General features: G+C 35.8%; 1 protein-coding gene across 4 annotated transcripts in view; it reads left to right on the top strand.

Moving 5' to 3' along the window:
- Positions 1-12,034, top strand: part of Sik2 (salt inducible kinase 2) — a 106,402-nt gene that overhangs the window by 7,651 nt on the left and 86,717 nt on the right. For all 4 annotated transcript variants that reach the window (XM_057767824.1, XM_057767825.1, XM_057767822.1 and 1 more), the window contains exons 2-3: positions 2,190-2,306; positions 5,300-5,363. In XM_057767824.1, coding sequence (XP_057623807.1) covers positions 2,190-2,306; positions 5,300-5,363 — 181 coding nt within the window. The remainder of the gene's footprint in view (positions 1-2,189; positions 2,307-5,299; positions 5,364-12,034) is intronic.

Raw genomic sequence — 12,034 nt, 5'->3', positions numbered from 1 at the left:
AATTAGATAAAATACTTTTAAGTATCTTGTAAAATTAAGAAGTGTTATACAGTTGGCAAAGCCACTGTCATTATTACTGCATTTCTGAGAAGTTCTTGGCAAAGAGCTCCATCAGGCTCAGCAGAGATCCTTGTGGATCAAAAGCTCCACTCTTATATCTGGGCATTAACTAAGCTGTTTCTGTACCTCTCATACATTTAGGGCTGGGTATGTGAATCGGTGAGGCCTGCTACCAAAATCTCCCAGGAGGGCCTTTTAGCAGAGCAAACTTGGAAGCCATACCTTAACCATGGGGAAGCCTTTTTGAACCATATATTCCTGCTTGTTGGGGGAAGATATTCGTTCATTCCCAGCCACTCCAATCCGAAATAGTCACACAGAAACTATATTATTTGCGATACTGCTTGGCCACTAGCTTAAGCGTATTTCTAGCTAGTTCTTATATCCTACACTAACCCATCTCCGTTAATCTTTGCATCACCACGAGGTCATGATCTACTGACAAAGTTTCAGGAGGCTCCAGCGGAGGCATCTATCTCCTTTGGGAGCTACATTGCTTCTCCCTGACTCTGTTTACTCTCTCTATATATCTTTTCCAGCCTGACTATATTCTGTTAAGCCATTGGCTGAAAGCAGCTTCTTTATTCATTAACCAATAAAAGCAGCACATATACAGGACTTCTCACACCACCGCCCATCTGAGCCTGCTATATGAGCAAGACATAAACTTCTGTTGTGCTTGAATCATAGTTGAATCTGTTAAAGGGGTTAGGCTGTCCCTGCTACAAGGATCATGGGGACACTTGCCTTGTTTTTAAAGAGAAGTGTAATCATCCTGTAGGTGTCATACATAAGGAGTAATGGTGTACAACTACACTTCCAGGAGATCCAGTGACTTCTGACCTCTGCAGGCACCTGCATTTGCATGGTACACATGTATACACTTTAAAAATTAGAGCTTAAGAAAAAGATATGTACAAAATTTCTTAATAATTGTGCTATTTTTAATGTGATTCCTTTCTCTTAAATTCTGTTATATGGTTTTGACCCATCTCACAATAGAAGCTTCTTGTTGGTGAGAAAGATTTGGAAACTGTAGTAAAAGACATTTCATTGAAACATGATGTCTGTGAAACTGTTACCTTCCTAAAGAAAGTTGAAGTTCCAACATTCCCTTGCCTTTTATATGGCAGTTTTTATGAAAGTTACCCGAAATAAGTGATAATACTTGTTCTGTCATACTTAGTAAGAATGGGCTCTCTTTATATAATGTGGGTTAGAGGAGGTTCACTTGCTTCTTCTCATAGTGAACACAGATTATCAACCTAGACTATGCAGTGTTTGGAATTTTCTTGGCTAGAATGTGAAGTGCACTTTAGACTTCCTTTAGAACTTTTACTAGAATTAAATATGGGAAATTTCCAATTACCAAATACCATTTTAAAATCAGATTACCTTATTCCAAATCTATGACTTTCTAAAAGTCCTTTTTAGTTACATGGGGAAAAAAAAACACAATTGTTTCTGAATACCTAATCATTCACCTTCAAAATCACCTTCTTTGGATTCCTATTTAGTTATGACAGAACCATTTAGTTTGTTAATAAATTTTAATTCAATAGATGTTACCTCACATAGATTAGTTTTAATATTTTACATTTCAGGTTTTTCTTTTTCAAAACCGTACCTCTGTGGGGAGGATCTGGTAGGAGTTGTAACAGGGTAAAGAATATAATCAAAATATATTGTATGAAAAAAGTTAGTAAAAATTTTAAAAGGCTTTCGGAGCACAGGGAAAAGTCTACCTGTATATTCCTTGGATCATGTCACTTTCCTAGAAACTGCCATCTCAGCTGCTTCCCACTTGGCAGATACTTAGTCCATAGATAATTTACAGTGAGACCATTGGTTGAAAAGTGCTAAGACGTTTTCAGTTTAAAGTAACTTTGAAAAGTTGTTTTCCATAGCACTCTAAAGACTCTGCCAGACAAAAATTTACTGTGCATTGTAAATAGTAGAAGCTTAAGAAACGTGTGTTGCATAAATAAACAAATGATCATTGAATTAAGCTAGCTGTCAGTGTCACAGACACCTACAGCGACATCTCATCTTAGCGTTTACTAAGTCTTTACTGGAAAATGTTAACAGTTACATACTACTAATTGTATTTATGTGTGTTTGGACTATAGGTGGCTATAAAAATAATAGATAAATCTCAGCTGGATGCAGTAAACCTTGAGAAAATATACCGAGAAGTACAAATAATGAAAATGCTCGACCATCCTCACATAATCAAACTTTATCAGGTATGGCTTAGCCTTATTTCTCTTTGTGATTTTCCCACATTCAACTGTTTGTTTTCATTGTGATTTTTGCTTTTATGCTAGCTTTTCTAGTCTGTAAAAGAAATGTTTTCTTAAGCTAAATGTTAACTCTTTCTATATATTTAAATTTGTAAAAAATGGAACTAGGAAGCTACTTAGTATTTAACCTTAAGTTGTCTTTAAATCTAAAGATTACCTGCATTTTAAAAATTGGCAATTGTGCTGGGCGGTGGTGGCGCACGCCTTTAATCCCAGCACTTGGGAGGCAGAGGCAGGCGGATCTCTGTGAGTTCGAGGCCGGCCTGGTCTACAAAGGGAGTTCCAGGACAGGCTCCAAAGCTACAGAGAAACCCTGTCTCAAAAAACCAAAAAAAAAAAAAAGTTGGCAATTGCACCTGAACTTGCTAGATTTGCAAAGGTGTTGGTACCACAAATAAAAATGTCATACTTTTATTTAGAAAGCTGTTGTTTATGTGTTATAAAATACAAAGGCTAACATAGTATATATCTTAGAGACAAACTTTATAATATGTAGATTCATGTCTTTTGTTCTTTTTATGAGTCATAAAAATAAACCATTTTTAAAAATCAGTTTTATTAAGAAATTTTTTAAAGTAAATTGCATATAAATTTATGCCATGTGTTTTAAAAAGAATGTTTTCTTAGATTTTTTAAGAGCAATAATTCATGTTTAATAATCAATAAAATATTTTTTAAAGTTTCTGTTAATTAATGTACCATACCTTTAAATTGAAACAGAAAGGTCCTAGTCTACTGACCTGTGACTTTGATGCCCTGTGATAGTTGTACCCATGGTATGCTGGACTTAATCTGTTCAAGTTTTTAAGATCAACTGATAAGTTTTCAGAAATTTTGTGAGCAAATAAGCTTCACATTAGTAGCTCAAACTCACACATATATCATAGGAACAGAAAACTCAGAGCCCTTTTCTCAGAGGTTCAGTTTGCTTTTACACTACTATTCTCAGGGGGGCTACCTAAATATCCTTGGGATTGTAAGACAATATTAAAGCTTCTAGTTTTATTTATTATGTCCTTGAGTGCATTTTATACTGGGGTACACATACATAAATTGATAGATAGATAGATAGATAGATAGATAGATAGATAGATAGATAGATAGATAGATATTCTATATATTTATACATATATGTACATGTGTACATATATACTTGTAAATAATCTTATTGATTGAAAATTTCAACTTAAAAAGTTGGAAACCATCAGCTTATGATAAGCCTCCCATACATGCAATAATATGTATATTGTACCACTCAAAATATTTCCTAAAATTCTAAAACTATACAGATTTAAGTCAAATTTGCATCAGATTTTCCCTATAAGCATTTGTTTTACATTTCTGAAGGAGCCGGGCGGTGGTGGCGCACGCCTTTAATCCCAGCACTTGGGAGGCAGAGGCAGGCGGATCTCTGTGAGTTTGAGACCAGCCTGGTCTACAGAGCTAGTTCCAGGACAGGCTCCAAAGCCACAGAGAAACCCTGTCTCGAAAAACCAAAAAAAAAAAAAAAAAAAAAAAACGAGAATACATTTCTGAAGGAGATAGGTCTATAATCAATCATTTTAGAAGGACCGATGAACCATGTCCTAAACTGATTCCCATAAGTCACATGGTACAAATACATGTATCATTCATATATTTGTAAAGTCAAGTTACTGCCTAATTTTTTTTTTTTTTTTTTTTTTTTTTTTTTGGTTTTTCGAGACAGGGTTTCTCTGTGGCTTTGGAGCCTGTCCTGGAACTAGCTCTGTAGACCAGGCTGGTCTCAAACTCACAGAGATCCGCCTGCCTCTGCCTCCCAAGTGCTGGGATTAAAGGCGTGCGCAACCACCGCCTGACCTAATTTTTTTAAATTCCAAATTTTCAACAGCTCTTATTTCTTTACTACCGTACTTATTTACTTATCTGATGAAGCACAGTCCTGAGCCTGTGTGTTAGTGAAAATTAGTTTCAGTAGACAACGATTAAAAGGTGTTAAAGGGCTTTGAGAAGGTATTTGGCATGCATGCCAGATGACCTCACTTTGGTCCTCAGAACCTACATAAAACTAGGGACTTAATTTGATCTCCAAAACCTATGTAAAAATGACAAGAATAGTGGTCGTACACATTCAAGATCCCAGTGAAGGGAGATGTAAACATGGATCCCTGGGGCTTGCAGGGCGGGTCAGCCTAGCTGAGGAAAAACTGAAGCTGACCTCTACCTTCCACACACTTATACACATGTTCACATAACACACATAAACATACAATGCATCCACACATACATGCACATAAGCCCCCCCCACACACACAAAGTATACAGAAAAATAGTTTAAAAATGCTTATCTTGAGTCTGAGTAGTGTTTGTTCATATAGTAGAAAAATCAAATTGGTAACAATGATACACTTTCTTTCTGAACCTAGAAGAGTTAATTTAAATGAAAATATAAAGCAGTAGAGCTATGAAGAAGTAGCTTGCAAGCAATACTTTAAAATTACAAGTACCTTGTAACAATACTAACCAAAGCACACTAGGAAAGAATATAGAACCACATTGTGCTAGCTTAGTTAAACAGCCTTGATAACATAGCACTCACAGACTCAAGTGAAGAGTTGATGGAAACATCTTCAGAACTTCTTTAGCCTGTGTTCACCTCCTTTAACTTGAATAGGAATGCATAGAAACCACTTTTGTTAAAAATATCAATTCTAATTCTGCAGTACTGGAATCAGATTTGAAATTCTGCATTTCTAGCTGGGCCGTGGATCCAGATTTAGAACAAGAATCTAATAGTCACAGGAATGATGGGTTGAGTATATGAGGCTTGTAAATGCTTCTGACTTCTGAATAGTTCATAACTTACTTTTTCACTAAAAATTTTTATTTATGTAACTCTATAGAATGTGGTAAAGTAATCCTTTCTGTCTGACTAATATAGGACCATTTATCAATAGGTAATGGAGACCAAAAGTATGTTGTACCTTGTGACAGAGTATGCCAAAAATGGAGAAATTTTTGGTAAGTTTTTTCTTTATTTTTATTTTTTGTAACTTAAAGAAGTCACTAGCCTGCATGAATGAACTACTTCATATTAATTTTTCTGGTTATTTAAGAATTAATAATATTTTAAGTCTTAAACTATTAAATTCTAGGTAATTTAAAATATGAAATATAACTTATTTTCTTACATACATGATTTTAAAAATACTTTTTAATTTTCTTATTTGCATTAGAGAGTAGATAGTAAAAGAAAAGGAGAAACTTGTCATCTGATAAGAGACATTTTATTTCTTTTTACTTTTTACCGTTCTGTTTATTGAGTCCTGCTATGGCTTAGCTTTGAGGGGATTCATTGGTGGCCTGCGTGTGATCTTATGGCTCTTATGCTTAAGTCAGGTACTCCCTGTAGCTGTAAGACCTCAGCTTCAGTGGGTTTCTTTCAGGCATTTGGCTGCTTTCAGTTTGGGCTATGATATATAGGTTGCTATGGACATTCATGTACAAATCTACCCTGAAGTAACATTTGCCCCTGAAACCTAATGTAAGAATTTTAAGATAATAGACTCCTGCTTTGCCCTGCCTGAACATTATGGTTTTGTCATATTGTGCTTGGATCAGAAGACACCATTTTTACGTTTCTCTGTATACGTGAATATTTACACCTTTGTTTCTTTGGGTGGGTACTTAGTTTCATGTAGAGTCTTTTTCCTTTGGCATGAAGGGTGCTATTAGTATTTTTTGTAGTGCAGGTGATGAAATCCTTCCATTTTTGTATATCTAAAATAGTCTTTATCCTTTTCTAGTATGGAGGATTGAACTGGAGGCAATTTTCACCAATTTTAATAATTTGATTATTTTGTGTGGTTTTCTTCAAGATTCTTTGGATTAGCATTCACAAGTTGTTTGGACTTGTAAATACAGTGTTTTTATTGAATTTAGAAATTCTTCAGCCATTGTTTTCTTAACTTATTTCTGTCCCACCTCTTTCTCCTCTCATTAAGAGTCTAGTCCAGTCTTGCCTAGTCTTTTTAAAGAATTTCTTTTTCCTGTTTCATTTTAAGTAGTTACTCTTCTGTGTCTTCAAGCTCACTAGTCTTTTATTCTGCAATATCTAATATATTTTTCCTAGTTAAATGTATTTTTCACCTCAGACAATGAATAGATTACAATCTGATTTGAACCCTTTGCATGTGTATCAGGGGGCTCATGTCTTTACTTGGCTTTTGAACATCTGAGATACAATAAATTTTTACTGTCCATGTCTGCTAATATCCAGTATGTTTGTTCAGCTCTGGATCAGCTTTGATTGGCTACTGTTCTCCTCTGTTTTGCTCATATTTTTCCGCTTCTTTGCATGAAGGATGGAGGGAAAGGGTGAAAGACAAATGGTCAAAGAAAACCTCACTGCATGGGTCTATATATATGGAGAAAAGAGGATTATCAGGAGATAGAGAAGAGCAAATACAGAGAGTCCTTGAGGCCACAGAGTTCTTGGTATGTCTAAGGATTAGCAAAGAGGCCACCATGAGAGAAGAAAGCACGAGGGGAACAAGAGGGAGCAAAGAGAAAAACTAATAAGAGAGGCAGTCAGAAAGGTAAACAGGAGGAGGAGTAAGGAGCAGATTTAGGGACTTTGTATCTATTGTTGATACTTTAGCTGCTACTCAGATTTTCAGTAGTCATTCTCATTAAGAGTTAAGCATGGGGCTGTTGAGATAGTTCAGTGAGTAAGACCATTGGCTGCTCTCTCAGAGGACCCAAGTTCAATTCCTGACATGACAGCTGGACTGTAACTCCAGTTACAGGGAATCTGACACCCTCTCTGGCTTCCATGGTCACCAGGCACGTATGTGATGTACATACTTTTGTGCAGGCAGAATACCCATACGCATAAAATCGACTCAAACAGACAAGTGCCTGGGTCATCGTATTCAAATCATCACTGAGACACACTGCTGTTTTCAAAGTAGATTGTAACCAAAATCTGGTTAGAGGGTGTTGAAGTAGTTACTGTCAGCTCTGGTTAGAATGTACGGTAATATAGGGAGTCATTGGTGTGTGTGTGTTGTGTGTGTGTCTGTCTGTCTGACTATCTGTGTTGCATTTGGGTAAATGTGGAGACACAGATTGACATCAAGTGTCTTTAGTCACTCTACACCTTTTTAAATTTAAAGCATGCATGGTCTTACTGAACCTGGAACTTGCTGTTCAGCTATGATGGCTGGCCAGCCCCAGAGATCCACTACCCAAGCATTAGGTTTACAGGTGCACACCACCATGCTGGAATTTTACATGGTACTAGGAACTTAAACTCAGATCCTTTACTGAACCTGTTTTTTATGTGGGTGCAGAGGATCTGGATTCAGATCCTAATGCTTGCACAATAAGGGCTTTACTGGTTGAGTCATCTTCTCTTTAGCCCTTCAGTACATATTTTTAAAGTAAAATCAATTTGATTTCTTGTCAGGTAGAGACTACTTAAAGTAGTGTGCGTAATTATGGGAGTAACTAAGATCTAGTTCCTGAGGCACTTAAATTAAAGAGTTAGGAAAAGAGGAGAAGACAGAAGATGAGACTGGAAAGGAAGAAAACATGGTTTGCTGGAAGCCATGTGAACCAAGTAGTCTCAGGAGGATGAGTGAACATCTCTGTCAAGTGATGCTGGTAGATCAAGAACTGAAGAGTGGCCATTGATATCACCATTTTGAAGTAGCGAGAGCAAATTTGAAGGAGCAGCTGGACCAAAACCTTGATTAAAGGTGTTTAAAGAACAAATAGAAGAAAATGGTGAGTGCAAATAACTTTTCAGTGAGAGAAATGGGAAGTAGTTCACAGGATCAGTGAAGTCAAGAGAAGGCTTTATTAGGTCATTACCCATTTTTAAAGCTTTTTTGTTTTTGTTTTGTTTTTCAAGACAATATTTCTTTGTGTAACAGCCCTGGCTATCCTAGACTCTGTAGACCAGAAGGGCCTTGAACGCAACAGAAATCTGCTTGCCTCTGCCTTCTGAATGCTGGGATTAAAGGTGTGTGCCACGGTAACCAGGCTAGATTTTTTTTTAAATTTTAAGCTGTAGTTTAAACTAGAAATGGTTTTACATGTTAGATGTCATTTTTATGAAAAGGGGATGGTCTCAACTTTTCTTCCTGTTGAGATCTTTGAAATAAGCTTGAATCACACTCATATATAAATTGAGGCACACTTTGTGGATTTTCACATAAAAAGTTTATTCTTAATGTAAATTATCTAGGGTAAATGTTCAGTTTAAATTCTGAAAAGGAGACTCTTTTAGATAGATAAGCTGGACAGAGAGTGTTAGTTAACTTTCCACTGTGGTACAGTTCATTTGAGTACTGAAGCCAATGAGTAATATAATTTAATTTTAAAATATGATGAAATCCTTGGATAATATTTACTGTTTAGAATGGAAGACTCTAGAGGAATCAGAGACCATTTAGTATGATTTATTTTTATTTATTTTGGCTTTGTTATTTATGCGGGTTGTAGCTCAACAGAACTCAATGTCTTTTCTCACAAAAACTATTTCTCTCTCTCTCTTTTAATTTTAACTTGGCTTCATCATGTGCCAGATCTTCTAAGCTGGGATCCTTGGTGTCAGTATTGATTTCATCTCCAGCATCCCTCTTCGGATGATTTGAAATTCTGCCAGTGCTTCCTACATGTCTCTCAAAAAACATGCATCTCTCTATCCTCCTTTCTCCCCTGTCTGTATTATACAGTTGTTAATTGATTTATTTAACAAGGTCTCCAGGATGTTTCTAAAATGATCTGTTTTTTCCTATTCCCTTTCTTTCTCCCTCTCTCTGTTTAAGGCCTCACTGTATAGCACAGGCCTCAAATTTTCAAATCACCAATTCTCCTGCCTCTGCCTCCTTCATAGAAGTAGGATTCCGTAGTGTACCACTAACCATGATCAGGGTGTCTTTCTAAAACACAAGCATAGTCATGTTAGTTGTCCTCATTTTCTAATTTGTTTAATGGCCATTAAATAGAGGTGGGTACGGGGAAAGGAGTAGTTTTGAAAGTAAGGTAGTGGCATAAGAACAGTTGTTAGAAAAAGATTAATTTTCATGTAGCTTCTATATGTGATAATATGCAGTTCAAACAACATCTACCAAATAGTGAAAAATATGTGTAAGATTTCAAATGAATTGAGCCAAAAATGTGTTAAGTCAGCTGGAAATGTAATAAAAAGAACCACATAGAAACAGTATTGGGAGTTTTGTTTTGCTATATTTTAATGTTTACCTTTTAGACTTAGGACTTCAGAATCATCTTTTACCTTTACAAGTATTGTTTTAGACCTACTCTGTGCTGGGAGGGTGTGGTATTCCTCTTTATTTCATCTTTTTTCGCTCTTTTATTTTTGTATTTAGTTGGCCAGCAAACCATACTATGTTCTTGCAAAATGACTCGAAATTGAATCCTTCTGTTTCTGCAATCATCACCCTAATCTAGGCTTTCATCACCTCATGTCTCAATTTGTGAAGATCTCATGTTTTACCATACTCTATTTCTTCCCTAGTTAAGTATATTTCAGTGTACTTAGTTCGATCTTCCTGAAATAGCTTTATTATATTACAACTGTATTAATAGCTTTCATGTATCTCACTGTTGAAAACTAAAACTCTCCAGTCTATAACTAGGTTAGCTCCATTAACTAAGTGGTTGTGCCCAGCTATTCCTTGCATAATTTATTGATAATCGTTAATCTAGACAATCAAATTGCAGATTATACTATCTGCTTTACTTAATAGGTCAACTTTTTTTCTCCTTTACTCCATCCTTTCTTTCACTCTCCTTTTTCTTCTCCCTTTTTCCCCTCTGTTTCTATATCCAAAATTCTAATTTTTGCAAAAGTATGCTTGTGCTAGTGTAAAGATAAACTAATTTTTTTTAGGTTTGTTCTTTTTACCATTCAGCCTTCATTTCTACTGACGTATTCTTCTCTTCCTCCAAGGCAATGACATTCACTTCTTTAGCTCATTAATTTGGATTTATTTCCATTTCCCTCATGTGCTAGTTCTGTTTCTAATTTTACTTTTAAGAACAATATCTTCAATGCATCATGAATTTTTCCACTATATGTAAAAGAAGTATGCTAAGGAGGTGTGTAAGGACCAGTTGTAGAAAGACCTTGTGTGTTAAAATAAAAGGTTAGCATTATTTCTTAGAATGACCATCCTTCAGCTCAAAGGTGATAGTGTGTAAATGATGTTTCAGGAAGATAACCCAGTGGTGGTGTATAGTCTGAAGTTGAGGAGAAAAGGGGAGAAGAGGCAATTTAAGAAACTGTTTTGTTTACATGTAAGGAAAAGTCTGAATTAAGATGTTAGATACCAGAATCACACAAAAAGATTTTAAGTATGAAATAATTCCAATTCTAAAAATAAGACAGTTGATATTTGTTAAGCATGCCCAAGTTAGGTGCTAAAGTATTTAATATGATCATGTAAATCTCAAAAACAATAAAATAAAATAAAAATAGAAAAACCTTCTAAGGAAGGCTCTGAAAGATTTAGAAATTTGGATTCAGAAATTTGGCTAAAGTCACACAACTGTTAAATGACAGACTGGCCTTGGATGAGTCAGTGAGGCAATCCCAGAGTCAATACTGCCAGTAATTATACTTTACCTTCTCCGCAGGAGGTCTTACTGACTCAGGGGTAGGATTTGGAGCAGGTATAAGTGGAGAAAATGCTTATACTATTGGCAACAATATGTAAGTTTGGCTTCAAAGTGGAAAATGATGAATTAGATGTTAATGTATTAGAGGTAATAACCAGGTCATTTAGTTTTATGTAGATAGTTGCCATTTGAAGATATGAGAAAAAAATTCAAAAGTGAATTTAGCTGCAACAATAAAAATATAACAGCTTAACAGTATGTAAAATATTGGAACCAGACCCTTCACTTAAAAAGATATTCAACAATATTAGTTATCAAGGACATACTAATTGAAAATCCCAGTAAAGCAACATTCCACATCAAAGGAAATGGTTAAAATTAGAGATGGATAGCACTAAATGGAAGAAAGACTGTGAAGCAACTAGAACTCTCATACTACAGGTGGAAGTATAATTTGTGTAACACTTAGGAAAACAAATAATTTCTTATAATGTTAAACATGCATTTCCCAGTCACAAAAACAAGAACAAGTGTTCTTCCAAGTGATTTGCCCAGGGATGTTCATATCAACCCTTTCATAATGCCCAAAAGAGGAGCAATCAGAATCTTCATCAGTGGCTAATGTATCCAAAGCAGTCTATGATATGGTAATGCAAACTAAGATGGCTCTGAAGGCAAAAGGCATACAGTAGCACATAAATAAACCTTATAGGAACCACTAAGCAAGAGTGTGAACACAAGACTACAGTTTATAGCCAGGCATGGTCACGCATACCTTTAGTCCCAGAACTCAGAAGGTCTAGTCTACAGAGTGAGTTTGGACAGCCAGGGCTACACAGAAATCCTGTTTCGAAATACAAAATAAAACAAAGGCATACATTGTATGGTTCCATCTGCATGAGGTTCTATCACAGGCAACAATGATGGGTGGTTATAGAGGTTGGGAAGTGGTTGTCTTTAGGGACAGGAGACTGTAAGAGCCCTTTTATCACCTCTTGATATACAGTGGAAATCTCATAGCGATATCTGACTGTCACAAG

This window comes from Chionomys nivalis, chromosome 4, assembly GCF_950005125.1.
Source record: "Chionomys nivalis chromosome 4, mChiNiv1.1, whole genome shotgun sequence".
Lineage (NCBI taxonomy): Eukaryota > Metazoa > Chordata > Mammalia > Rodentia > Cricetidae > Chionomys > Chionomys nivalis.
The sequence above is the reverse complement of the archived record's forward strand: the minus strand, read 5'-3'. Positions and strand labels throughout refer to the sequence as shown.